At 48.7% G+C, this 27,716-nt stretch overlaps 2 protein-coding genes and 1 long non-coding RNA gene across 5 annotated transcripts; 2 read left to right on the top strand and 1 right to left on the bottom strand.

Annotated features, from left to right (window-relative positions):
- Positions 1 to 1,067: 1,067 nt before the first annotated feature.
- Positions 1,068 to 14,030, top strand: RASL12 (RAS like family 12). Its single transcript, XM_036932380.2, has 5 exons — positions 1,068 to 1,373; positions 3,276 to 3,332; positions 8,543 to 8,616; positions 9,295 to 9,485; positions 12,105 to 14,030. Exons 1-5 carry the CDS (start codon positions 1,271 to 1,273, stop codon positions 12,478 to 12,480), a joined length of 801 nt encoding a protein of 266 aa, XP_036788275.1. The 5' UTR covers positions 1,068 to 1,270; the 3' UTR covers positions 12,481 to 14,030.
- SLC51B (solute carrier family 51 subunit beta) lies at positions 14,002 to 22,234 on the bottom strand. 2 transcript variants are annotated; one of them, XM_036932385.2, is made up of 4 exons: positions 22,118 to 22,234; positions 17,911 to 18,121; positions 16,742 to 16,832; positions 14,002 to 14,329 (listed from the first exon to the last, which is right to left on the bottom strand). In XM_036932385.2, the coding sequence occupies exons 2-4, from the start codon at positions 18,005 to 18,007 to the stop codon at positions 14,116 to 14,118; spliced, it is 402 nt and encodes a 133-aa protein (XP_036788280.1). In that variant the 5' UTR covers positions 18,008 to 18,121; positions 22,118 to 22,234; the 3' UTR covers positions 14,002 to 14,115. The 2 variants fall into 2 exon arrangements, with proteins under 2 accessions (XP_036788280.1, XP_036788276.1); XM_036932381.2 differs by lacking the exon at positions 22,118 to 22,234 and adding an exon at positions 18,216 to 18,252.
- LOC130679616 (uncharacterized) lies at positions 18,261 to 22,461 on the top strand. Of its 2 annotated transcripts, none has more exons than XR_008992640.1 (2): positions 18,261 to 18,679; positions 22,195 to 22,461. It is a non-coding gene; the product is annotated as an uncharacterized LOC130679616 (long non-coding RNA). The 2 variants fall into 2 exon arrangements; XR_008992639.1 differs by lacking the exon at positions 18,261 to 18,679 and adding an exon at positions 21,035 to 21,648.
- The last annotated feature ends 5,255 nt before the right edge of the window (positions 22,462 to 27,716 follow it).

The raw sequence follows: 27,716 nt of genomic DNA, 5'->3' as shown, positions 1-27,716 counted from the left end.
GGTTTCCATGGTTTCCTTTGCGCCTGGGTGGGTACATTAGCTGGTGGGTGGTGAGGGATTGGAGGGAGAAGGGCAGCAGTGAGAGGTGTCTGAGACTTCCACGCCCTTCCCTACTCTAGCCTGGAGTGTATCTCAAAAGAGGCCACACAGGTTCTAAAAGCACTCAGACCTGGAACCCACGGCTGATTCAGTCACTCTCTATTAGGCTGATTCACATTATGGAATTTTGGGTTTATTTTCCCCTTCCTTTTAGTATTATAGATGCGGACACCAAAGCACAAAGAATTGAGGTGACCTGCCCAATGTCAGCGGGCGGAAGAGCAGGTACTAGATCCTAAGTGTCCAGATTGCCCACGTGGGCCCTTTGCGCTGTCTCCAGCATGCCCAGATTTACCCTGGGTCCCAAGTGGAACAACAGGTGACCCCAGTCAGGCTCATGCACCAAGCCCAGAATCATTATAGGCAAGAGGGAGTGCCAGGTTTTGGAACAAATAAAGTGCCCCGTTTACACACTAGGCCACAGACACATGCAACTCATTAGCGCCTGTCAGGGAGAACACAGGGATCCAGAAGGGGCTAAACGGGGTTTTTTGAAGCTGAACCCATAATGGCCATGAAATGATTGCGAGGTCTCTTCCTCCCCCTCTAGGAGCCAGAGTTTTGCAGCGATGCCCGAGAGTCCCCACACCCCAGGGTAATGTGGTTGGGGAAGTTGTGTGCCAAGGCTGTTGGCTGTGACCTAGAGAAACCGCAGGGCTTGGAGTTGAACCCGGCAGGCTTCCCGGAGGAGGAGGCGGAGCCGACTGGGAAGAACAAAGGGAGGGGTGGATTTTCTTGCTGGTGGGAAGGAATTGAGTGGAGATTCAGTGAAAGGCTGGAAATATCTTCTCCCTCTATTCCCCTACTTCGGGCCTCCCTCTCTCCGGTCCCTGTCCTTCCCCGCCGGGTCTGGGGGCGCTCCGTCCCGAGACGGGGTCCGGCGCCAGAGCGGGTGAGCGCGCCCCGCGGGGGGCTCGGGCAGCCCGGACAAGGAGTTTGGCGGCGCTCGGGGCGGCCCCGCCCGTCGGGCTCCACCGGCCCCTCCTCCCTGTCGGCTCGGCCCGGCCCGGGAACGCAGCCCGCTCGGCGCGGGGCCTGGGGCGCTGACACCGCCGGGGCTGGGCTCGCGACCGTCAGGGGAGCCCGCGCCCCGCTCTCGAGGGCCCCGACGGGCGGGCACGCTCCTCGGGGCCTTTGGCCGCGGACCCTCGTCCCCCTTGGCAGCGTCGCCATGTCCTCGGTGTTCGGGAAACCCCGCGCAGGCAGCGGGCCGCAGGGCGCGCCCCTCGAGGTCAACCTAGCCATCCTGGGGCGCCGCGGGGTGGGCAAGTCCGGTGAGTGGGGTGGGCAAGTCCATCAGTGGGGTGGGGGCGGAAAGGAGGGGGCCCGGCGGGGACCCGGAGGGGGCGCGGGCGGAGGATGCTGTGGCCTCGCGTGCGGGCAGGCTCCTCCGCTGGCTCTGGGGCTTCCTTCCCCCAGGCGGGGTGGGTGAGACTGTGGTTTCCTTCGTTGCCTCAGTTTCTCCGTGGCTTGGTCCTCTCTCTGCTCTGTTCTCAGCTCCCCCATCTCTCACTGGCCTCCTGTTCCTTGCCTGTCTTTCCCTCTGACTCCCCACTGTGTCTCTGTCCTCAGTGTCTGTGACCCCAGCTATACGTCCTCGGTTTCCCCGCTTCGTCTGTCCATGGGTCTCCCAGTCCTCTGCTGGCCTTGCTCTTGCCGTCCACCACCTTCCATCTCCTCTCGCTGGGGCCAGCAGTCAGCCCTGGGGACTGGCACCAAGGGGACCCGTCAGGCACTGATCCCCAGCCCAGGGCTCCTGTGAGCGTCCCCACAGCCTTACTATCCCTTGATTTAGGCTGGGGGTGACGGAGCCTCAGGACCCTGAAGGGAGGTGGTAGAAATCACGGGCTGTTGGGATTTCCCAGGGAGGCGCCACTCCCCATACCCCACTCCAGTTCCCTGGGATTCTGAAACAAAGTGTGCATTCTTACCAAATGTATTTGTTTCAAGTCAGATGCCTCTCTTGACTTTCTGGGAGCATATTGAACTATGGTGGTTAGTGGGGAGTGAGGGGATGTGTCACCATAGAGACCCAGAAAAAGGGTTCACCCCTCCTCCTGCCACTCACAGTCCTAGGCAGCTGAAGGTTAGAGGGCAGAGGGGCTCTTTTCCAGTGACAGCCAACTGTTTTCCCGGGCACGGCTGGCCAGTATGGGCTCAGCTAACTATGGGTTTCCTTCCCCAGAGGGTTCTTTGAGACTCACTTGGGGGGCCTGCTCTCCACTTTTGAAGACAGCCCCCTGGTTCTGAGAGGAGACTGAATCATGCGTTCCTATGAAAAAATGTGCCCTCTTCCCTTTGAAAATTGTTATCTGTAGCTCTGTCACTGGTACAGTTCAGCCAGTGACTACACAAATGAAGGAATTTAAATTTTAAAGTATGTATTCCCTGGGTATTAGTTTGCAAAATGACACTGTTAGGAATCCTGGGAAATAATTTTAAGAATTAAAAAAATATATATCATGTTACTTCGTACGAGTCCAGGATAATAGTTGGCTGTCCCTTGGCTTTATGTGGCTAAGTTCTGAACAAAATCAGAGTCCTCGTAATGCTTTCCACCTCAGGAGAAGTTCATTTTCGAGTTTTACATGCTTTGAGACACCCTTGAGGAGTGTGGAGGCCCTGGACAGAGCCACGACTTGAGACCCAGAGGCCTGAGGACCAGAGCGTATTCACTTGGGCTCATTCCCCTCCCAGGGATCATCCACTGCTAACTCGACTCTTATTCTCTCTTCGGCTTGTACCCCAAACAGGGATGAATGCCCCACATTTCAGAATCTATGTGCTTTGTCCAGTGGAAGACGTCTCCCTTCAGTTAAGGTCTCAGCAGCTGATCCTAGGGTAACTGGTTGCATGAGTCCTGACACCTTAGTCCAGGTCTTCACAAACATCCCTTAGGCTTGCCTCGTACTGCTTTCCTTGCCATTAAAAAAGAAAAGGAAAGATCCCAGGCCAGGAGGCAAATGGAGGGACGTGGTTCCCCGTATTTCTGGTTTCTTCTGAGCCTCTCAAACCAATTTCCTCAGCTGCCCAGCTTCATTCCCCCACAGAACTGGTGTCGGCCAGGGGTCACAGAGGCTAGATAAGGCCTCCCTCAAACGAGAGGAGCAGCCGCCAGGGACCAGCCGCTAGACATGGCAGGGAAGACTGAACCAACTTCTTTCTGCTTCTTGCAGCCCTGACCGTGAAGTTTCTTACCAGAAGGTTTATCAGTGAATATGACCCCAACTTGGGTAAGAAACCGCTCTTCCCCTTTCCTACTGTTGCATCCCCCCAACACACATACCTACCCCTTGGTGGGCCCAGGCCTGACCAGGGCACATCTAGCAGCAGAGGGGAGAAACCTCAGGGTGATTTGGCCCACACGGTAAAATGTTTCAAGTTATGAAAAGACACCCTTCCACAGCCTACCCCGGACAACGTGGGGTTTGGCCCAATTAAGAAAACTGAGAAGGGCTGATTTGCCCTAAAATATGAGGTGTGATGAGATTTTTAAAAAGTCAAACATAGCAGAATGTCCACATCCACTAAGTAGTGTCCTTCAAGATGGCCACTTAATGAACTTTTCCAGAAAAGCTGAACAAGACATTTGAGAAGTTCTCTAGTGGTACCGGCTTCTGAACCAATTTTTGAACCACACAAGAAAACCAGTCTTGTTTTATAGCCATATGATGGTTCATTGGAAAAAGGGGTGCTGGTGTCAGAGCTGAGTTTGACTTGTGCCTCTGCCACTTAATGGTTGTGCAACCTTGAAGCAGTCACCTAACCCCTCTGAGCTTCTGTTTCCTCATCTGTAAAATGGGCATAAAAATACCTATCCCAGGGAATTACTGTGAAGATTAAAGAACTAACACATGTAAAAGATCTAGCCCAGTACTTGACCCACAGGAGACACTCAGCACATGTTCACTTCTCCTTCCTCCTCAGATGGCCTCCCATCTGAGGTAGCCGAGATGCCCTCAGATTAATCAGATCAGTGTTTTTAAACATTATTTTTCACAGCAGGACCTTTTCCTCAAATAACCTCTTACATGGACCCCAATATCTAAAACTAAAAAAAGCAGAATTTCATTAATATAAATGTCACATGTATGTAAAACCCACATGTATAACATTTGTTTATTGTAAACTGTCCACTGAGAAAGATGGGGTGTCTGGGTGCTCTTGGCTTTTTGAAAACGGGGGTTGCTGTATTAGGGTTGTTCCATTCACAAGAATTGAATAAAGCATTTGTGGGACCCTCTGAGGAAACCCAGGGCTCAGGAGCACAACCTGGAGTCCTTCCTGACAGAGCACTTCTGCACAGGCCTCAGAGAGTCGCTGTGACACCTGCAGGAAAGAGCTCCTTAGCCGTCGGCGCCCACTGGCCCCTCAGTTCAGGCTGGAATATTGAATCCCAGTGTCCGAGCAGGAAGGGCCTCCGAGCTATTTTTTAGTCTGGTGGTTTTCGGAATGGTTTCCTTAAGTAGCAGAATTCCTTCTTACAAGGAGATCTTAAACAGAACCCCAGAGTGTCAGAGAAAGTGGAGGGTGTCCCCTAGTTAAGTCAGGAGTGCAGGACAGGTGATTCACTCCCTAAGGGGCTTGTTTCTCCAAGCTTGATGTGACCACCTGCATTTTGACACAACCCCTGGTGCTACAGTGGAGGAAGTAGGCCCCAGGGGCTGAGGCATCTGAGCCAAAGTCACTCCGAAGGTCAGAGGGGAGCCCATTTTGTTAGCAGAGGTCAGGGCCCGAGGGAGCAGGACACAGGATGCAGTTGTGTGCTGGCTGGGGAAGTGTCGGGAGAAGCCAGAACATGAAATCAGGCGGAGTGGGGGAATCAAGGCGGTGGGGAGGTTGGGGAAGGTGGGAAGGAAAGGCACTCAGCAGTGTCTGGGAAGGGAAAACGGGATTCCCAAGGACGGTGCCTCACAGGCAGATTCTGCCTGACTCAGATATTGCATGGGGCATACTTACAACGAACATTATTAGCTGTTTATGTGAAATTCAAATTTAACTGCCCATCCTGTATTTTATCTAGCTACCCACCACTGGTCTCCTCCTCCTTGCCCCCAGCCGGTACCCTTCCTGCAGGGTCCCACCAGAGGAGCCTATTGTAGTGATGTTTGAGCTTCTGGACTGAGTAATTCGGGAGTTCTGTCCCCGTAGAGGACTGCCTCGGGGGCAGCAGCCCTGCAGTGGTTAGTCACCTCAGCCTTTGGTATCTCACCCCGCCCTGAGAGCCTGCGCACTGGACAGATGGCGGATGCTCTGCCCCCGACCATTCTGGGAGGCCAGTGCCACTCCTGGGGGGTTCTGTCCATCTGTCTCAACAATCTGGCCACTGTCCCATGGCTGGTTCTGGTAGCAGCGGGGACTCTGGGACCAGAACCTTTCCTTCTGTGGAGAAAGGCCTGAACTTCCAAGAGGAGAGATAGGCAGCCAGAGATGTAAAACAACTCTTTCCTCTTTTCAGATGTCTTCCAAGAACTTGAGGTCAAAGGGAGCGTCTTGAGGGAGGAACCTGCGTTATTCATTCCCATTTCCAGCATAAAGTGTAATACTACGCACGTGTTTAAATGCTCTTAAACATGGGTTGAATCTTGGCTTTAGGATTACCTTTGAAAGAAGAGCTCCTATTATTGCCCCCTTTGCACAGGTAAAGAAACTGAGTCAATGATTTGTTTAAGCTCCTGGAGAACCTCAAGTACAAAGGAAGATGAGACACCACTCCAGTTTTGCTCTCCACTAAGGTCAGCGTGTGCTACAGAGAGCCTGGAGTCTGAGGTCTGTGTGGCACTGGGCTCTGAGGGCCTCGGTTTCCCCATCTGGAAGATGGGACTAATAGACTGTGCTCCGTCTGGGTGAGAGTTGTGCCTTGTTGTGGGATGTGACTGTTAGAGCTGGGAGGAGCCGAGGGGCTCAGCAGCTGTGAAAGGGGTTGACCTGACCTGTGCTGAGCGCTCCAGGAGCGGGCAGAGGTCTCCAGGCGAACACCCTTCTCTCACTGAGGGCCTGAGGTATCTCACCTGGCTTGCCCGGGGAAGAATGACAGCTTCTCATCTCTCTTGTCCTCATCTTGCTGCAGCAAGGATACAGGCACCATTTCTGAGGCGTCATCTTACACACAGTCTGACGAGATCTTCTTTGGTGCTTTTTCAAAAGCTATTATTACTGTAACAGAGAGAAAAATACTTTGGGAAAAATACTCTCTCTTAGCGTTAAACTCTTTAGGATATTATTTAGAACTAGGAGTTATGAAACCTGTATGTTTAAGGACCCCAGAATATCCAGATGAGAGGACAAGATAGGGGCCCCCACCCCCTCAGAGTCACCTCACTTGCAGAGGGAGAGAAGCTGGATAAGATGGTCTCCGAGGCTTCTTCCTGCTCCCGCATGCGTGCTCCACATCCTCACCTGGGCTGGGAGCTTCTGCTCCTCCCCTGTACTCTGCCCAGCTAGAGCTCTGGGATCGGTTGGTCCATGGAGCAAGGGGGTCCCTACAGGGAGACTCCCTACAGGGTCCCTACAGGGAGATTCCTGCCTCCAGCCTAGAAGACCCAAGTTCAAGCTTCCTTCTACCGACAGGGAGCTGTGTGGCTGTGGGCAAGTTCCCTCCTTCTCTGGGCCTCATTCCTTTGTCATCTGTTTACAGTGGAGCTAACAGTGATCTCGAAAGGCTGCTGTGCTCTGAGGGACTACAGGAGACCAAGGTTGGGCTAATACTTTTCCTTGGACTGGGTAGGACACAGTACCTGTTTGGGGTTGGAGGGCTATGGTGCACCTAACGGGTGCATCAGACAACTTTGGCAGGAAAAGAAAGAAAATCTGAACAAGATGTAGGCATCTAGGGGCAGCTCTTCTTGCACCAAATATAGTTAAACATTTGGGGCATATTTTCCATTAGATTTTTTTTGTCTTTGAATGAATGCTGCTCTTTATCCAAGTCCCCACAACAGGCTGGGGATGGGAGCTGTCTGCGATTCCTGCTGGCTGCTAGTGGACCTGGCATGTGTACAGGCCTGGCTTGGCTGCCAGTGACCCTCAGAGAAAAGTGTTTAACTGTGAATTCAGCCAGGGTTGGGGGGTACTCTTCTCACAGTGGCTGCTGCCAGGAAGGCAGGGAGGGCCCCAGTTCTGCCCAGAGGGGTCTTCTTTGAGGTCACCGGGGCATGGGGACGTCCAGGGAAAGGTGAGGGTCAAGTGCACTCACACAAGAGGTCTGGTGGCACAAGGGCAGGTTGGGGGTAGGGAGAAAGATTGCCAGTATTGATGGGAGGGCCTCTTGCATGCCCACTACTTGCTGCTTTCTAAGGCTTGAGGTCGTGAGAACTAAAGAACAAAAAAGTTAAAACTCATGAAATCCAAATAAGGTCTGTACTTTAGTTCATAGAGTGGTACCAATGTCAATTTTCTGTTTTTGATCATTGTACTAGGGTTATGTAAGGTGTTAACAATGGGAGTGCGGTGCAGGGTACAGAGGAACTCTCTGTACTATTTTGTAACTTCTACGTGAGCCTAAAATTACTTCAAAATAAAAAGTGAAAAAAAAATGTCACCTAGGGATGTGAAATGCCCTGTAAACTTGGGAGCCCCACAGTGCCCACTGCCATGTACCAGGAATTTATGGTGTGGGCCAGGCCCCATGCCCACCGACCCGCCCAGTGCCACACAGCCCTGTGACATAGGGCAGGGACATGCATTCAGCACAGTGCCTGGCACAGAGTGAAACCCTGAAAACTGTTAGCCGATGTCATCACATCATCCCCATTTTAAGATGAGAAAACAGAGTCTCAAGAGATGAAATAAATGCCTCAGGCAAGTCACACAGCTAGAAAGTAGGTGAAGTTGGCTTTGATGCTACATCTCCAACCTAGAACTTTTGACTCCACTAGACTCTTCCACGTTTATTTTGACATGGATAATTTTGGGATTTTCTAAATGGGGCCTGACACACCCCCACCCCCCACCCCGATCATATTGTTTGCTTTTTTTCTCCTTCCCTTCTGGGGCAGTGGAAGGGTTGTCCTTGAGGGCTTACTGTGGGCCGGGGAGGGTGGTTGGAGGCGGAAAGGGTGGGGAAGCCTGGGGTTTAGGAGGGAGGGGCTGGCAGCGTAGTCCCTGAGGCCTCTGCTGCTAACTGGGCCCTCAGGCCACACACTCCATCCTGTAGGCTTGGTGGGCAGACCCAGAACACAGTCCCGTGCCCCTGGCGTATTCTGCGAGTGGCCTCTGGTGCTCTGAGCCCTGAGAGGTGGAGCAGCATTTCCTTGGAACAAGGCTCTCTGCCCTCCACGTAGGGCAGAGCCAAAGCCTTTCTGGGGATCCCAGCAAAGCCAGTCCCAGAGCAGGTCCCCAGAGCTGCACAGGGGTCCAGCCCAGAGAGAAGCCGGGACTCAGACCCAGTGCGCCACGGCCTGGCCTGCCCTGCCCCTGACCAGGCTGACCGTCTGTGTTGCAGAGGACACTTACAGCTCCGAGGAGATTGTGGACCACCAGCCCGTCCACCTGAGGGTCATGGACACTGCAGACCCGGTAATGTTACCCCCATCACCCACCGAGAGCAGAGGGCCCCTGCAGCCTCCTGAGAAGTCCTGGTCCCAGAGTGGGGGCCTCAGATAGGAATTTGTAAAGCTTTTAAGTTCCAATTCACTATGTGACCCTGGTGAGGCATCTTGGGGCCTGAATCTGTCTCTTCATTTGCCAAGCGAGAAACGGGGCCTGATGGCTGCCGGCATGAGCTCTGAGATCCTGTGCCCTGGGGCTTGGTGCTCGTGCACACAGGGAGAAGGTACACACACATGTTTACTCAGAGGCCCCACTTGGCCCACGTGCCTCCTGGCACACACATTTCCCCTCTGTTCTCACCACCCCTGACAAGGCTGCCTGTCAGTTATTCCCAGAAGCCAAAGGTTCAAAGCCATGAGCATGAGCCTAAACCGCGGGTGCCCAGGGACAGCCATATCTCTGTAGGGGCTCTGCCAGAGTCCTGGCTCCAGGCCCCAGAGGCCAAGGTCTTCAAGTCTCTGGCTGGGTGGTGGGAGTGGGGCTCATGAAACAATGTTTCCTTTCACACCAAGCCAAATCCACACTCAAGTGCCCCACTGAAAAGGGCTCTGTTGGGGAACAATATACAAAGACCCAGGGAGCAGGGGGGTCGGGATGGGCCAGCTCAGGTGAAGTCTCTGACCAAGGCCCCCCTCCCGCCCCCAGGACACCCCCAGGAACTGTGAGCGCTACCTAAACTGGGCACATGCCTTCCTGGTGGTGTACAGCGTCGACAGCCGCCAGAGCTTTGAGGGCAGCAGCAGCTACCTAGAGCTGCTCGCTTCGCATGCGAAGGAGACGCAGCGTGGGCCCCCTGCTCTGCTGCTGGGCAACAAGCTGGACATGGCCCAGTACAGGTGAGCACAGGCAGTCTGTCCCGCGTCTCCAGAGCTCACTTTCCTCACGTGTAAAGCCTGGGTATCATCTTTAGGGATTATTTGGTGGCTGAGATGAGTAATCCCCTTGAATTTAGGTGAAAGACGCTGTGTTGTAAGGGTAAGTGGGCACAGGCTTCCAGGCAGCCGTGGGTGAGAAGGGAAGGGCATCTGGGGTGCACAGGGGCTGGACCCCAGTCAGAAGAGGGGCCACCCTTCCATCCTCCGCCTCACCCTTTCTTGCCCGAGTCTTCCATTCCTACTCATCATGGCTATTTGGTTATCCAGTGCCCAATTCTAATTCTGGGGAGAGAGGTTCTGTTTGACCCCTTAGGTCAGGTGTCTGCTCTGGTCCAACCAGCGCTCGCCTCGGCCACATACGGACCCAGGCTCACTCCCACAGTTGGCTGTGCTGAGGACTGGTTCTCTCACAAAGGGCTGGATTTGAATCAGAGGTCACAACGGGGCCAGGGGCATATTACCACTAAACACTGCTGCCATATTTTGCTTGCCTACACAGTATTTTAAAAGACCTGAACACCCTCCGGCAGCTTGGGGCATGCTGTCTCCAGGTGTCCACAGGCCTCACCATTCCTCATGGCTTACCTCCACCCATTCCACACGTTTAAGTTGTTTGGCCCCGAGGCATCTGAGCCTGCGATGCCTCCACTCGATGAGCAATCCTCGTGGCCTTCTCCAACACTGACATTCATCCTATGTGGCCATTCCACCTGTGAGGTACGGCGTCTTCCACCAGCCTTCCGCCCGTCCCTCCCTGCTCATGGCCGGTCACTCCCAGGGCCCAAAGTCCCACTGGCTGTATTAGAAGGAAGGGACCCTTGGTATAGAGCAGGTCAGATGGGCAGTGGGAAAAGAGGGTACAACTCATGAAGGGGGAACATTGTAGGGGCCTTCAAAGGTGGTCAAGCCCCCAGACCCTGACAAAGTCCGTCATAGGCAGTGAGGGAAGTTGTGTGATCTTAAAGCCAAAAGGTGGTCTTTGAGGAATCACAGAACCCACAGAGCATGAAAGCGGGGTCACTAGATGATGATAAATCAGTTTTCAGTCTGAGGAAAAAACTAGATTACTGTTTAGATCCCAATCTTTGCTAAAGGGATTGTGTAAAAATAGCTTGGGAGCAAATAACAAGGAATATGGGGGTTAAATGAAGCAGCATCAGTTCCCTGAGAGCAAATCATGACAATTTATCCCCTTTCCTTCTTTGATCAGGTTCCAAAGTTAGTGGCTTGGAATTTGATGGGCACAGTAACTCTAACTTAGCTGAGCATTGGTCAGTATCTCTCATGAGTGTCTTGCAGCTAAGAAGGTAAAATGTAGGTCAGAGCAGTAGTTCCCAAATCCCTGATAAGATTTCCTCTAGGTTGCAACTGAGTAAGAATAAACAGAATAATGTTTCATGCTTGTGTTGCCCATTCACGCACTTATGTGCACGCATGGATGCATGGGGTCCTGGTTTCTACAAATTCATTATTCAAACCCCCACAGTGACAAAGTTCATCAGAAAAGCAAATAATACCAAGTACTCTTTTAAAGGGGTTCCTCAGGAAGCAATGAACCTACAGACAGAACACCAGCCCTGGGTGGGGAGTGGATTAGATGCTCTGCCCCTTCTTGTCCCCGTCATTCTCTCTGTCTGATAGGGCGTCTCTCCTGGGCAGCTGGCCCACTCCTTGCTCCTGCCAAATTAAGCTTGGCTCAGAAACCTCTTCCCACTGGTACCGACCCCAGTGTCTCCTCCCCTCTTGAGGACTGTGCCCTTGTCCTCGGGAATGGCAGGTGGGGCAGTCAGCAGTGGAGGGCGGTCAGAAGATTCAGCCTCAATGGACCTCCAGGAGCCCCTGTTCCTTCCTTCTCTGGAAACCTGACATCTCCAAGAGCCAGTTTTCTTTCCTTTTTCCTCTTACCTTGATTCCTGTGGCTTTCAGGTCAGAAGCTTCCAGCACCTTCCCAGTTACAAATATTCAGTCCCACCATGACAGGAGGTTATATAGGATGAAGCTGAAAGCAGGTGCTCTCTCTGCTTTCCCCCCACCTCCCCATAAAGTGTCACCCTTGCTGTCTCTTGCCCCTCCCCGTGAGCCAGGAGAGCACTGCCAACCACAGGCACTGTCAGACGCTGTGGGCTCACGCCCTTCAGTCCACACCACTGCCTATCTCCAGGTCTGAGGGTGTTCGTTTCCTGCCCAAGGGGCCCATGCTGGAGAAGAGGAAAGATGGGGCTGAGAATGACTGCCTTCCTCTGACCACCGATGGGGCCTAGGCAGGGACTTTGGTCCAGCTTCTCCCTGACACTCAGCCTCGTTCCTAAATTATGACTTTGGTGACATCAGCCACCATTTACTGAGCATTGACTCTGTGCCAGGCACTGTGCTAGGCACCCAACACAAATTGTCTTTCCTAATCGTCTTAACAGCTCTGAGAGGCAGATGTCGTTATCCCAGTTACCTATGAGGAAACTGAGCCTCAGAGTGATGATAACCCCAGGTTACCAAGCTAGTAAGTTTGGGGTCAAGTACAGGCCCAAGGCTGACTGACTCAGGTATGTGCTCCTGACCCTGCGTCACCTTCTTCCCCACCAGGCAAGTCACTGAGGCCGAGGGCGTGGCCTTGGCGGGCAGGTTTGGGTGCTTGTTTTTTGAGGTCTCTGCCTGCCTGGACTTCGAGCACGTGCAGCATGTCTTCCATGAGGCCGTGCGGGAGGCACGCCGGGAGCTGGAGAAGAACTCCCTCGCCCGTCCTTTCTTCGTCTCCGAGGAAAGGGCCCTGCCCCACCAGGCCCCACTCACCGCCCGGCACGGGCTGGCCAGCTGCACCTTCAACACTCTTTCCACTGTGAGCCTGAAGGAGATGCCCGCTGTGGCCCAGGCCAAGCTGGTCACTGTGAAGTCATCCCGGGCCCAGAGCAAGCGCAAGGCGCCCACCTTGACCCTGTTGAAAGGCTTCAAGATCTTCTGAGGCCCAACGTAGGATCCCAGGCTGGGCAGCTGGGCAGGGCTGCAGCACAGGGGTGGCTTCTGGCCACCAGCTTTCCCTCTGATGGAACAGTACCCCTGCAGTCTGGAAGGTGGACCCCCCTTCTAGCACCAAACTGTGCCCCCAACACCCAGCGAACTGTGCAAGGGATGGGGACAGGCAAGAGTGCACTCCGGGCCTTGGTTTCCATGGTAACCACTGCATTCCCAACCCTGAAGGGAAACAGCCGCAGCTAAACCCAGAGAACTGGGGTCAGCCTGAGGTGGAAGGAGACTGCAGTGTGGGGCCGTCACCCTTCCTGCTCCAGCGAGGCCAGGCCCGACGGACAGCCCTGGTGGACAGCTCTGGGTGGACAGCACCCGAGGTCCTGCCTCTGTGCAGGCCTGGGAATGCCCTGCAGTTGCACCAGCTCTGAGGTCCTGGCACCACCTGGCAGACAGGAAGGGCAGGGTGGCTGCAGGTTTCGGAAGGCTGGAGCCTGGCCCTCCCCTTGTCTTCTGACCTCACAGAAGCCCCAGGCCACTAACCCCACAGTTTATCCAAGTAAAATCTAGTTTAACTAACCTATGGGACAGGCTGTGAAAAGCACCGAGTCCCAGGAAGCCCTTTGCCTCTCGATGAGGGGAGAAGGAAGGGGGCTGTGGGTTGTCCAGTGTAGGGAGGCTCTAACATTTTTCATCAGGAGGCAGGGCCCTCTTATTCCTGCCCTTAAATTAAGGGTTATGTGCATAGACCCCCAAGACCAGCCTCTTCAAGTTTAATGATCAGATCTGCAGAATAAGGTCATTCTCTCCGGTGACCGTCACCCAGGACTTCAGGAAGCCCAGTTGGTGGTATCAGACACCCAGTGGGCAGCATTGGCCTGCCCCTGGCTCATAGGCAGAAGCACAGTACACTAGTTTGTAGTCTGGCCCAGCAGGACCCTGTACCTTTGGCAGTGGGTCTCAGTGTTTAAAGTCCACTTTTGTAAGATAGAACCTGAAGCATTATTGGTTCTTACAGTGAATTTTTACATAACTTATTTGGAGTTGCACCACAGCTTATACCAAAACACTGTGGCTCAGACATGGGATCAAGACACTCCCTTGGGATCCCATGGTTATCAAGACAAGGGCCTCAGAGGCAGGGAGGCCTTGTTTTTTAACTGTTTACTACAGGGCCCCTGACTCAAAGGGAGTCTCTCACAGACCCTCAGGAGAAGCAGGTAAAGGAGAGGGATCTGGTGGGAGGAAGGGATGGGATGGGGATTCTGAGCCCAGAATCCTGCTCCTTCCCCTCTGGGAAGTTCAAGGAGCTTGGATTGAAAACAGCCGTAACCCAGCCTTCATGTCCACTCTGTGGATGGAGAAGCTGAGGTCAGAGGGACGCTCCAGACCTCCACACCGCATGAGGAGTCCCAGCAGGCTTCCCGACCCCCAGGCCGGCTCTGGATTCTGTGCTTTTGCTCCAAGCTGTTTGTGTGTGGACCACCACCATTTGAACAAATATGCAATTTCAACCTCGCACTTACCAAACCATTTTAATAAAAAGGTTTTTTTTTTCATAACAGAATTTCGGTTTGACGACCGTTCGTTCATTTTTCTGCTGACCACATGGGGGCACTGCACTGAACTCTCACTAGCTCTCAGATTCTTGTGGGTCTGGAAGGAGCACCAGTGACACACCTTTCTCTCTTAATTTAATTTCTGCCTGGACTAAATCTGACTTTTCTGAGAGTGAAGCCTCTCTTAAGATGTTCAGGTTGTTGTTATCTTTGGTTCCGGCTTCAGCCAAATACTGGATTTCTGGAGCTTGTTCTTTTCGTTTGTTTTTCCCAAGTTTCTTCTGATTTCTGGGAAGAGAGAAAACACCGTTGATTCTGAGTTCCCTGAGCAGGGTGCTGAGTCACTGGGGCAGGACTGGCTTTCCCAGTAGGTTGGAGGGCTTGAGGGGAAAATCCAGTAGGCAGTTCTGAGAACTGCTAGGGGAGAAAGCTGAGGTGTTCGATGTTCTTTAGACAGAGAAACAGCGTAGACTTGCCTGTGTGTGATCACACAAATCCTCATAGCCGTCTGTGAGCTCCACTGTTATTGTTACCTCCTATTCCACCTAATAGGTGGAATGTGGCTCAAGGAAGCCAAAGAAGCACTGGGACATGCATTTAAGTCTCCTGACTCTTGAGTTCTGTGTTCATTTTACCCAACCACATTTTTTCTATTGCAGGACTGACATCCTATTTAGGTCTTTGTCACCCCACAGCCCATCCCCAGACAAACCAGCACAGGGAATTCCTAACTAATCTCCCTGCCTGTGGTGCTTACTTACTTTTCCAAACCAAAGAAGTCATGCAAACATCACTCCCTAGCTCAAGCACCTTCAGTGGCTCCCTACTGCCCACTTCCTTAATCTGGCATTCAAGAGCCAGCCTTCCTACCAATAACTCCACTAAATGTTCGCACTCTGAGGTAGTTTTATTCAAGGTACTCCTAGCCTTTCTGGCCATAGGGGAAGGACCCCACTGTTCTAACAGCTGACAGCCTAGAGAATGTGCTTGGCCCATAGGGGGAGCAGTTCGGTGTCTGCGGCTCCCATGGTCAACCACCTTGTCCCTGAATTGCCCTTCCTGAGGCAGATGTTTCCTAAGAAGGTGAGAGGGGCACGGTCACCTGTTCAAGGCTCCACACGTGCAGGTCCTTCTACATCCTGCATCCAGACTAATCTTTCATGACCCTGTGCCAAGACTTTCCCTGGCTCCCCGATGCTCATGAACTAGAACCTGAACTCCTTAGGATGGCCCTCAGGGCCTGTATACTCTGTGAGTCCTTCCTGCCTCTTCTCTCCCCACCCCACACCCCGCCACCCTGCCCCTCTCATATTCCACTGCCACACAGGCCCCAGATACCACCTCTCTGTCCCCACTACACTCTACATGTCCGCACTGACCAGCTGTCTATCTGAACTACAATCGTCTCCCTACCAAACTGGAAATTCCAGAAGGTTGGGGTTGACTCTGTCTATGGCTTCCACTCTCAGCACAAAGCAGGTGCTCAGCTCGTATCTGTGGGATGGGTGATAAACTACCACACCAGTTCATAATGACTAGTTCTCAATGTGAACAAAGGGCACCGAGGTTATTACTTTTTTACTTTATAGTAGAACTGTAAGAAGATTAACAGATGATATAAAATACAGCATAGAAGGAAGAGCATGGAGGTTAGGCCAGTCCTTCCATGGATCTTCAATGACCTTTTTCTGTACAATGGGAATAAATAGCTTATATCTGCCCCATATTACAGGGTCGTCTTGAGGATCAAATAAGAGAATATGAGGATGCTTTCAAAGTTATAAAACATGATACAGATGCAAGAGAGGGATTATCATTATTATTGTTGGAAAGTTACTGATATTGATTACTGATGGGTATATAGTAATTGTTGAATGAAAGAATGATGACCGAATGAATGAACGAATGGAGATGAGTAAGCCAAGAATTTATTGGATGATTTCTAGGACCAGACTCTGTATCAATTGCTTGGGAAAACAAAGTTGAGTCAAATGTGGCTCCTGCCCTCAGGAGCTCTCAAAAGTCAGCCCTGGAATCATCCAGGGAGTTTAACAAAATGCCAGTGTTCAGGTCCCACCCTAGACCCTTTGTGTCAGGATCGCTCAAGGGAAGCACCACATTCTGTATTTCTAATATTCCCCCTCAAGTACTTGTGTTGTGCAGCCAGGGTAAACGAGCACTGCTGTTCCACATGTTAAAATTACCCCAGGAACCTGGACTGATCTCAGGTCTCTATCTGAGTCCTGTGTTTGGCCTTAGACAAGGGCAAGCCATTCCCCTAAACAGCATCCCTAAGTCTGCAACAGCCTCACTGAGTGTACCCCACGGTCCTAGAAGGAAGGAATGGGTTATTATCACCAATTATAGAAGGAGAAACTGGTTTGGAGGTACTGACTGTCTTGCCCCACTGGCGAGTGGCAGAGGTGGGATTTGAACCCAGGCCTGTGTGATGCCAGAGCCAGAGAACCTGACCTCTGAGACCTGGGAGCCCCTGCCCTGCTTGCTAGCCAGGGCCAGGGAGGTGGTAATCAGGGGCAGTTGCTAGTTCCTCAACAGCTTTGGGTTTTCAAAGGACCCTGAAGGCTATGTTTTGCTGTCCCAGTGGGTGGACAGTCAAGGCTCCTAGATGACCTCTCCCTAGACTCCCCTTGGGAGGGCAGGGCCACCGCCCTCCAGAGACCCCCCAAACCAGCTCCTCACTTGTTTGCCTGGATGCTCCTTCCCAGGAGGACCATGCTTATCACGATCACCATGGCCATCAGGGCAAAGATGGAATAATTCCAAGGAGAGGCTGCAGAGGGACACATGGGCCGGAGCATGAGGAGAGGCTGGGGGCCCCTCGGATCCACCAACAGTTGGGTCTTGGGCTCAGACCCAGCTCACAGCATCAACTGTGCCCCGCTATGGGGCCAGGTGTTATAGAGAGATTCTTATGAAGGTGAAGACGAACCCCGGCTCTGAGGTAACCCCAGTGTGGGGCATGGAGGGAGATAATCTCTGCTCTGGAGCCCTAATCTAATGCGGGGCAGCCCTGCAGCTGGATAAGAGGCGGGGGAGGGGGTTTGCCAGGGGCCGGCCCTGTGCAGTGCAGCAAAGGACGGAAGGAAGGAAGGAAGGAAGGAGGGGGGGAGGGAGGGATGGAGGGATGGAGGGATGGACAGAGGGAAGGAGGAAGCGTGGCAGTTAGACTGGATTCAACAACTACCAACAGAAGATACATCAAGTGGCTAATTTGGATAATCAAGACTTGTCCACACTGTGACAAAATGAGGCAGGATGCAGCCTCAGAGCTTTTATATTTGCTCTTCCCTCTACCAGAATGTTCTTCCCCTACTTAATCTTCATGGCAAATTATTTCACCTCCTGCAAGACTTTATTCAGATGTCACCTTCTCGTGAGGCCTTCCTTGACCACATTACCTACCCTTGCTGTATACTACTTATTTCCTCTCTCTGCTTAATTTTTCTACTTATTAGCTCATCACCAACACACTATGCATTTTAGTTGCTTGTCTTACTTATTTTCTCTCTTTCACTAGAATATATATTCTATGAGAGCAAAGATGTTTGTGTTTTATTCACCACTGTAACTCCGGTGCTGAGAACAGTGCCTGGTGCACAGAAAGAACTTAATAAATATTTGTGAATGATTGGACGGATGAGGAATAAATGACTCCACCCTAAGGAAAACAGGGTGCTGCTCCTCCAGACCCCTAAGTGTACTGGGACCCCCTCAGCCTCAGTCCTGACTTGGAGGAAAGGTGCAGCCTACCGTAGAGGAGGGGACCGGGTCAGGGGGCTTCAACCAGATGTCACCCTTTGTGTTGAGGAGTGCACCCTACCACCCACCACCAATCTCCCACCACTTACCATCTTCTACCCGAAAAAACCAAAGCATTTCTTCCAGCAGCTCCTGAGGCACCACAGTGCCAGCTGAGGCTTGGGTAACCCCCTCACTATGGTCCATGCCCCTGCTCGCCGCTGGGATACGTTTCTGACAACAAAGCCCTTTGGCGCCTTGGTCCACCAGCTGGCCTCCTGGCCTCCTAGGTTCCTGGCCTGAGCAAAGCCCCGAAGACCCCTGGAAAAAAAACACAGGGCATGACGGATAGCCGCCCCCCACAATACAACCCCCCTACCTGCTCAAACTCAGCTCTCCTCTAGCAAAAACTTACAGGACTCAAACAGCCAGAACTCCGGTGCAGGTAAATCCTAGAGAGGCAGAGACATAGAAGTGGGAGTCACTCAAATCTTTATTAAAACTCGTCATGTGAGGAGACGAACACTGACCAAGGAAAGAGGACAGATGCTGACGGTTGGGGGACCTTTGCAGGGAACACCTCTCTTTTTTTTGCCAGCCCAGAATCATTATCCATCTATTATAGCCACTGCACTCCTCCAACCCACTCAGTAGCAAATTGTCCCACTCCTTGCTATTGATTTTCCCGTGGTAGCCAATCACAGGCCCCTGTCTCCCCACGTGATGAAGTCTGGCTCTATCATAGTCTCGCTCCTGGAGATTGGCCCGTCTGCGACCTAGAGCTGAGCACAGGAGAAGCGCCGGAAACGGAGCCAGCAGCACCTGCTGCTAATTGCTGAGAGATCTCTCTTTCCTCTACCACCATCCCTAGACTGATTGGTAAGTGCTGCCCTCAGTTCAGCGACTCCCAGATAACTTCTTTTTTTGGACGTTATCAGAATTGCCGCCTGTTGTTGGCATTGGAAGAACCTGAACCCATGCTTCCTGGATAAACCCCTTCCTTGACTTGAGCCTGTTCCCATCCCTGCAAAACAAAGCAGGTTCCCATCCGTGTTTACCAAACCTCCGTCAGTCTCGAAACGGTCACAAGTTTTCACATATTCTTATACTACCTGTACTGTCACAAGTTAGCATAAAATCTTCTACTGTCCACATTAAAAAAAAAGTAATAGGTGAAATTAATTTTGACAACATATTTTGTTTAGTCCAGTACATCCAAAATATCATTTCAACGTTTAACCAATATAAAAACAATTGAGATATTTTACATTTTTTTGTACCAAGTCTTTGAAATTGGGTGTAAATTTTACCCTTCTTGGATATCTCAGTTCTGACTAGCGCATTTTGAGTGTGCAATAGCCACATGAGGATCGTGACCACTGTATCAGACAGCCCAGGTCTATGCTGCAGTGCAGGGCCAGGCTGCAGCAGCTGGTCCTCCCAGCTACTTTGGGGTCCTGGCATGAGGGTTACCGGCCATGAGAGGTGGGCTTTGGGCTAAAAACCAGGAAATTGACCCCTCACCTGGCTCTTCCTCTGGCTACTTTGTCCAGACAAATTTCTCCCCTCTAGATCACTGGGTCTTCTGAAGGACAGAAGAGGAAATAATAAGATAGAGGCAGAAATCAATGACATAGAGGGGGAAAATGAAGACGATGAACAAAACCAAAAGCCAATTTAAAAAAATTAATAAATGAATCTGGCAAGACTGATCCAGAAAAAGAGAATATAGAACCAAAATAGATCAGAAGTTTTAAAACATAGAAGTGTATTTATATATCTATGCTAATAAACTTGGTGATCTAGATGAAATGGATAAATTTCTTTAAAAACATGAAATGCCAAAATTATATGAGGAAGAAACTGGAAACTTAGAGACTAATAAGAAAGAAGTTGAAATGATGGTTCAAGTCCTCCTTTCCAGACAGTAAAGCCCAGGCCTAGATGGCTTTAATCATGAGTTCTAAAAAAAAGCTTTCAATAAGCAGTAGATTCTTATTTTAAACAAGTTGTCCCCAAAAATAAACAGCACAAATTGCACTGGTCATTTAATATTGGTCTTAAAACTAGAGGAGGACCATACAAGAAGAAATGGTGGGCCCATTTACTTGTGAAAGTAGATGCACATCCTAAAGTATTAGTTAACCAAATTCAACAATGTATTAAGAAAATCATTAGCAACTAAGTTTAATACCAGGAATGGAAGGACAGTTTGACATTCGAAACTATATCAGTGTAATTCAACACATTAATAGGCTCAAGGTGGAAAGTCATGATTGATGTATATGATAAAAACTTAGAAACTTGGAAACTTCTTCAACTTGGCAAAGGCAATTTGGTTAACTAATCCTAAAGAAAATACTATTTTTAATGGAGAAAGTTTAAATGCATTCCCCTAAGGATGAATGACGAAGCGACAATTTGCTGACTGAATTTGACCATTACGGTTTAATACAGCTTGGGAGGTCCTAGCACGTGCTCTAAGGAAGGAGAAACCAGTAAGTGTAAATCGACAAGTGGGGCTACATCAAACTCAGAAGTTTCTACACAGCAAAAGAAACAATGAACAAAATGAAAGGACAAACTAAAAAATGGGAGGAAATTTTTGCAAACCATATATTGGATAAGGGGTTAATATCCAAAATACATAAAGAACTCATACAACTTAATAAATACAAAAATATAAAGTTAATAGATTGGGGTAAGACTCTTTAAAACCATAAAAGCTCAAATAATTTGATAACAACAAAAATAATGAATGAATTTGATTATATCAAAAATACAATTATCTGTTCAATAAAGAATACCATCAATAAAGTAACAAACACCTTTCTTATTGGGATATGTGAAACGCTTAAAAGCAAGAAGAAATTGATACCTAGAATATATAGAGAATTCCAGCAAATTAACAAGAAAAAACAAACCTTAACCAATGGGTAAAGGTTATATGCAGGCAGTTTATAAAATAAAAGGCTGGCAAAGGCTAGCAAGCATATAGCATATGAAAAAATGCTCAAACTCTTTGGTAATCATAATGAAAATTAAAACACAAAGTAATATCACTTGTCATCTATTAGATTGGCAGTTTGAAAGGTGGATGATGCAATGTGTCAGTGGGTCTCTTATACACTGACGGATGGAGTGTAGATGGCAGCGCTCTAGAGAGCAAATTATTTAAAGTAAGGGTGCGTACCCCATGATAGTCCCCATGATAGTGCTCTCATTCTGCTCCTCAGTACATAGACTCCCAAAGCAATTGTGCCCAGTGATCATGAGGGGACATGCCAAACCATTTATGAAAATTCAAAATGTATGCACACAAAACAACAACATACATTTCACAAAAGCTTTTATTTTTAAAGGCACACATTAAACACATTAGGACATTTATCTCTGGGTTAAGAGGAAAAACAGGAATGGAGATAAAAGAAACTAAAGAAAACGAGAAGGGTTTTGAATCATGAAAGCATATCATGGGGATAATAACAACAGCAGAGGCAAAGGCAAAAGAACAAGAGGGGCCCTGAGGTGACCTCAAGGCCCCGCCCCACCACATTCTGACACTTCCAATTTTGGATGTTTAATTAATAGAACTAATCAAGATACCAGTTCATCAGTTCTTCCCAACTTGATCTATAGAAGCAATGCAAACCCAGTCAAAATCCTGGCAACTTATTTTATGGATATCAACAAACTGCTTCTAAAGCTTATATGACAAAGCAAAAAACCCAGAACAGGCAACACAATATTGAAGGAGAAGAGCCAAGTGAGAGGACTGACATCACCCACCTTCAAGGCTTACTCTGAAGTTACAGCAGTCAAGATGGTGCGGAACTGGAACTAATCAGGTAAGTGTACAAATTTGTGTGGGTTGATGCTCACGTGGAAAGTGTGCTTTAAATATACTTAATATTGTTATAACAAACATGTACCAACCAACAAAGAAACAAAATGACAAGATGGATACAAGCCCAGAACCAAGAGTTAGCCCTCCTGGGCGATATCAGATGCCACAGAAACCAAGGGCGGTTTCTTCAGAGCACTTCCCAGTTGCCTTCTAGAGTGAGCATCACATTCATATTTCTGCTTTCAAAAACTGTATTAGCTAAACTTCATGATTTATTTGGGTCTCATTTTCCCATGACTGTGTTTTTCCATTCCAGGATCTCATCTAGGATACTGTATTTAGTTGCTGTGTCTCTTTAGGCCCCTCTGGGCAATTCCTGCATTTTAAACAGGGCTTAGCCATCTGCCATTGGACTGATTCCTGCCAGAGACCCCGGGCCACCCATCCCCATGGAGGTTGAAGACACTTACCCTGGATCCTGGGCTCCTAGGACCTGCCTGATGGGAGCAGCCCTGACTTCTCTGTCCTCCTTCTCGTCCTCTCACAGGAGCACCGGATGGTCTTTGCACCTGAACTCTCTGCACGGTTGTCACCTGGGGGGCAGTAGTGCAGAAGCTCTGGCAGCTGGACCCACCCGGTACCTCTGCTCTGAGCACACGCCCAGGCCTGGAGCCTTCTCCGCCACTCTGGAGTGACTGACCTCTTGAATGAGTGGCCTCATGTGGCAAACAGGCTCCACCCTACTGTCACCCTGGGAAAGAACCAGGAGCCCAGTGCTTTCCTTCTTGTACATTGGCCCCAAGTAAAGAGAAGGTATCTAGACTCTCTTGCCAGCCCAGGGGATTGGGCTGGAGAGGGCCCTCTGTCCAGGGGTTCCATCACTGCAGGGGCATGTGTGGTGTGCCCGCGCTGACCTCTATTTCCTGGTATTATCAATATTTAACCTGAAACAGGGAGCCAAGCCTAACCTTTTATAGCCAATCCTTTCTTATAGTGAAGGTCATGGCCTCATATGAATTCCTTACAGGAAGCTATAAAATAAGACCTTTGGAGAGATAGGGGTGGGGGAAGGCAAGGCAAGTGAAGCTGTGTGAGTGACCCAGAGAGGAGGAGGAAGGCCAGATTGAACAGCATCTGTAGGAAGAGCTCGGTGGGGAAACACTAGCAAGGTACTTACTCCACAAGGCCAGACCCATTCAGTTCCGGTCTTTGCTGGGCCCTACGGTTTCCCTCTCATTGGCTCCTTGTGTCTCCAGCAACCCTTGGAGTTGGCTCAGCAAGGAGCGGGGTTCCTGTTTCACAAATGAGGAAACAGGTTGAGTCAGCTCAAGCGACAGGTGCCAGTTTCTCTGTGAGTTAACATTGGCCAACAGCGTGTACAGCAGCATGGTGCAGAGGAAAGGAGACCCACCAGGGAACCTAGGGGCCTGCATGGAACTCCAGCTCGTTTTGTAACTCATTCATTCATTTATTCATTCAATAAATATCACTTGCACACCCGCTGTGTGGATAGATTGGTAAATAAGGCCAGGACCCTGTTCTCGTGGAGCTCACACTCTAGTGGGGATAAACAAGCAATAAAAAAGTAAGCAAAAGCATAAATAAGATATTTCTAAGCTAGTGACAATTTCTGTGAATAATCTAAACAACAAAATGATAACAGAAAGAGATGGGGCAGCAGCTATGATTATTATATTACTGTACTAAAAACGGAATGAGGAGTTAATCATGCAAAGACTTAGGACAGCTGATGGAAAGGCACTGAAGAAATCATGAGCTTCATGAGTTTGAGAAACAGGGCAATATAGCTGAAGCATAGTGGTGAGGGGAAGTGGCATGAAATAAAGTTGGAGGTTAGACATAAACAGGATAAGCAGTTTGGAAGTAATGAGAAGCCACTGGAGGGTTTTAGGCAGGAAGTGACACGATCTGATTGACATTTATCTAAGATCACTTGGCCTGCAGGGTGGAGAATGGGCTGTAAGGGAACAATAGAGGAGCAGAGACCTATTAGAAGGCTATGTCATTCATTCAGGCAAGAGGTAGTGGTGAGTTAGACCAGGAGAGTGGCTTTGGAGATGGTGAGAAGTGGTCAGATTCAGGGTACGTTTTGGAGAGAAAGGCAGTGGATCGTTTTCAAGAGAGAAGAGCTCAACACTCTTAAGCACAAAGGGAATTCAAAAGGAATTTATTGGCTCATATACCTGGGAAGAGCAGGGTGTGGCTGACCTTAGGTATAGCTGAAACTGGAGCTTGAAAATCTGTAGTTCTCTCTCTAGTCCTCTTCCTGCTCCTCTCTGGGTATCGTTCCCACAGACTGGCCGTCTCCAGGAAGCTGGACCAGAGCACAGGAAATCCAGGCTCATACCCTTACAGCTGGAGGGAAAGGAGTCCCTTTTCTCAGATGCAGTTTGGCAATTCCTAGGGAAGGACTACAGTTGTCCTGGCCTGTCACATACCCACAGTTTGGATCAGTTGTTATGGCCAAGGAGGTAAGCTGGGCGGCCAGCTCAAAGCTTATAGCCATTGGATAACCAGAAGAGAAAGGCTGTGAGCTGGATAGCCACTCCAATGAGAGTTCTTAAAGTGACTCCTTGGCCACAACATACCCTGTCTGCCTTGGAGGAATGTCATGGGGCCCTGAAAGGGGGTTGTGTCCCCTTTAAGAGGAGCCTGCCCCAGGACAGGTGATGCAAGAAGAAGTAGTGTTCTACTTCTGAATCACATTTTTGAGGAAGCTTTTGCAATTACGTAAACTTTTTTTATTAAAGTGTCACATACACACAGAAAAGTACAGAAAAATATATTAAGCTATGTCTTAGTGAATGTTCTTATGTGGACACAATCCGTGTGTAGAAACATAACACCATCCAGATCAAGAAACAACATGGCCAGACCCAAAGGTCATGTCCACTTCCGGTCACTATCGCCCACAAAGACAACCACTATCCTGACTTTTAATACCATAGATTAGTTTTCCCTATTCATATTATATATATTTGTGAAATCAGTATATAATCTTGTACCTGGCTTCTTTTGCTCAACATATTTGTGGTATTCATCCATATATGTGTGTAGCTGTGGTTCATCCACTCTTGTTTTTATAGTATTCTTTTGTGTGAGAATGCCACAATATTTTTATTTATGGATCATATTTTTATAAGGAAAACTTCAACCCATCCACTTCTTTCTTCTGTCTGGAACACATAAAATGGTAAAAAGGACATCTAAGGGCAGAGGTCACTAAATTATAACCCATGAGCCAATTTCTGTAAATAAAGATTTATTGGAACACGGTCATGCCCATTTGCTTATGTGATGTCTATGTCTGCTTTTACACTACATTAGCAGAATTGAGCAGTTGTGACAATGATTGTGTGGCCCGTGAAGACTAAAGTGTTTATTATGTGGCTTTTTACAGGAAAAACTTTATGGACCCAGGCAGCAAGATAGAAGGTGTCTGGGTGCCTGCATGACCCCACAGAGCAGAGCAGCCTACCTGCCCTGGACCAGCAGTCTACCTCTGGAGTGTGAGGCAAGTAAACTTTAGTATTACTTTAGGCACTGTGTTTGGGATCTCTTTGTTACAGAACCTTAGCCTGTACTGGTAATTAATATGTACACTATTCGTGCCCAATAACTGCTGAATAAGTGAATACAGTGACATTAGAACAATTAATTTCTAGGGCTGTCCATTCTTGCTACAACCAGCCATATGATCTTGAGCGACACTTGGAACTCTTCTTATCAAACCTTGTAAGCTTCAAGGAGGACTACAAAGGAAGAGAGGTAAGAACCTAGTATGACCTCTTTTCCAAAGAAGGGTGGATGGGGAATGTAGGGAAATACCTGCTGAACTGTCCAGGGTTCTGACCCCTCAGCTCTGGGCGCTTTAATCCCAGCCCACAGGTAGGATGCTAGGTAGGGTCCTGCCTGAGCTCCAAGGCCTAAGGGTAAGCACCTTCCTGCTTCTCAGTCTCCTGCCTTCCCCCAATGAAGGTGTGATGCCTGCTAGACTGAGAGCCAGCACAGGCTTCAGGATGGTGGAGACGGCTCTGTATTTCCAGGTCAGGCTATTCTGCAACTTAGGGTGGGTCATCCATTGTCAGCTGACACCAGCAGGGGAGACAAGCCTTTAGCTAGCTGTTTGTTCTTACCTTCATTTTCACAAATATCACTTAACGCTCAGAAGCCAATTTAATAATTCAGTTTAAACAATAATTCTGCCAAGTCTCCAGTAATAACACATCTATTCTCAGTAGAGAAAACTTCATAGAATATAAAACAAAATCTAAAAATGGTGATGTAAAGAAATACAACACATGGGAGCAGAGAGAGATGTGCAAGGATGTTCACTGCAACACTGTTTATGGTGGTAAAAAAAAAATCTAAATGTGCAAGAACAGGGGAGGGATTAAACTATGGTGCCAACAGAACTGAGTATTTTTTCTAGTGGTCAATTTTTATAAACCCAGAGGAGGGAAACAGAATTAGGGAGGGCATTTTTGGAAAAGGTAGAGCAATTAGCCCAGCATTATTGGTACTTAGGCATTGATTTGATGCCTCCAATAAGATGGTTGGAAAGAGGGGCGGGTATCCAAAGGGAAGTCATCTGTACACTGAAGTAAAATGATCTCAGTGATCAAATCCTTTTTCTATAGACACATATTTTGCTGGAAGCATTTCAGGAATATTTGTAAAATATTGGGAGTTTGGGCAGAAGCTGGTGTGAAACAATGGAATAAAGTACGTACTTTCTCCAGGAAAAGACATTCTGCAGCCACTACTTTCCTCTTAGCTATAACTTTTGAGACTTTCTATGTCATTGACCCTTACTTATCATCTTCAGGTCTATGTACCCTTTGCTCCTGGTTACAGTATAACCTGATATCCTCTTTAGTTCTGACTAAATCAAAGTCCAAGAGTAGAAAAAAATCAGAGGCTCTCAACCTCTCATTTTGATTATATAAGATACTTGAAGTGTAATAATTCCCATATGTAGCAGTCTTTGAAAAGCTTCATCTTGAAGATGAATTGCTCAATAATGTGTTTGGGGAGTAGCTAACATCTTGGTAAGTATGAATTGTATTAATTTGCCTGAATTTTGTTGTTCTCACAAGCAAGTAAGCTCTCTTTAAAGGTAACTAGGTGGCACAGAGTTGACCCCAGTGTTAAAGCAAACATTTCAGACAATTCAGTTAGGACTGTTTAATTAAAAGCTTTATTACAATTTTGCTATAAGGGGAAAAGCTTCTGATAGTCCCAGATTTGAAATGCTGAGTGGTTAGATAATCATTATTAGACTTGATAAAAAATAAAAGAAGGTTTGATTTAAAAGGTCACTAAGACTCTGTACTGAAGTCATTTGGGTGGGTGGGTGACTAGTTTTCCAGAAAAAGGCTAAATAATCTTAAATTTATCAGAAAACTTTCTAAGCATTTGACCAGGAACCAGGAATCATAATTTCTTTCCAAAAGGAAGTTGTGAGTTAAATCATTCAAAAAGAAAAAAAGTTCTGTCGGATCTAATTTGGGACAATTTTCTTTTAAAGCCCCTCTTCAGGCCCAGATAATTTATTTATTTATTTTTTATTACTACTACTACACTACTATTATTATTATTTTATTAAAGTATCATTGATATACTATCTTATGATGGTTTCACATAAATGACCCTGTGGTTTCAACATTCACCCTATTATCAAGATCAAGTCCTTAGCCCCCTATTTGCAGTCACTATCAGCATAGTAAGATGCTGTAGAGTCATTCCTTGTCTTCTCCGTGCTGTGCTGCCTTTTCCATGACCTACCTATTGTGATTGTGAATTATAGTGCCCCTTAATCCCCTTCTCCCTCCCTCCGCCTCCCCCCTCTCCTACCCCTTCCCTTTTGGTAACCATTAATCCCTTCTCAGAGTCTTAGGCCCAGATAATTTTTAAACATTTGTCTTGGTCAAAAAGAAGAACTCTTTTTATGTTAATTAAATTTCTTGCATGGTTGATCAGTTTCTGCATTTAAAAAAAAATGGAGGCCCGTAGGCATACAAAACATACACAGTCATCACTGCCAAA

Source organism: Manis pentadactyla, chromosome 11 (genome assembly GCF_030020395.1).
Source record: "Manis pentadactyla isolate mManPen7 chromosome 11, mManPen7.hap1, whole genome shotgun sequence".
NCBI classification, from domain to species: Eukaryota; Metazoa; Chordata; class Mammalia; order Pholidota; family Manidae; genus Manis; species Manis pentadactyla.
This window is presented reverse-complemented; position numbering and strand designations above follow the sequence as displayed.

Coding starts and splice junctions, on each gene's coding strand:
- RASL12 (XM_036932380.2), top strand. CDS start 1,271: ATGTCCTCGGTGTTCGGGAAACCCCGCGCAGGCAGCGGGCCGCAGGGC. Junction 1,374..3,275: donor CCGCGGGGTGGGCAAGTCCG/GTGAGTGGGGTG, acceptor TGCTTCTTGCAG/CCCTGACCGTGAAGTTTCTT. Junction 9,486..12,104: donor CTGGACATGGCCCAGTACAG/GTGAGCACAGGC, acceptor CTTCCCCACCAG/GCAAGTCACTGAGGCCGAGG.
- SLC51B (XM_036932385.2), bottom strand. CDS start 18,007: ATGGACCATAGTGAGGGGGTTACCCAAGCCTCAGCTGGCACTGTGGTG. Junction 16,833..17,910: donor GTTTTTTCGGGTAGAAGATG/GTAAGTGGTGGG, acceptor GTCCCTCTGCAG/CCTCTCCTTGGAATTATTCC. Junction 14,330..16,741: donor AGGAGCATCCAGGCAAACAA/GTGAGGAGCTGG, acceptor CTCTCTTCCCAG/AAATCAGAAGAAACTTGGGA.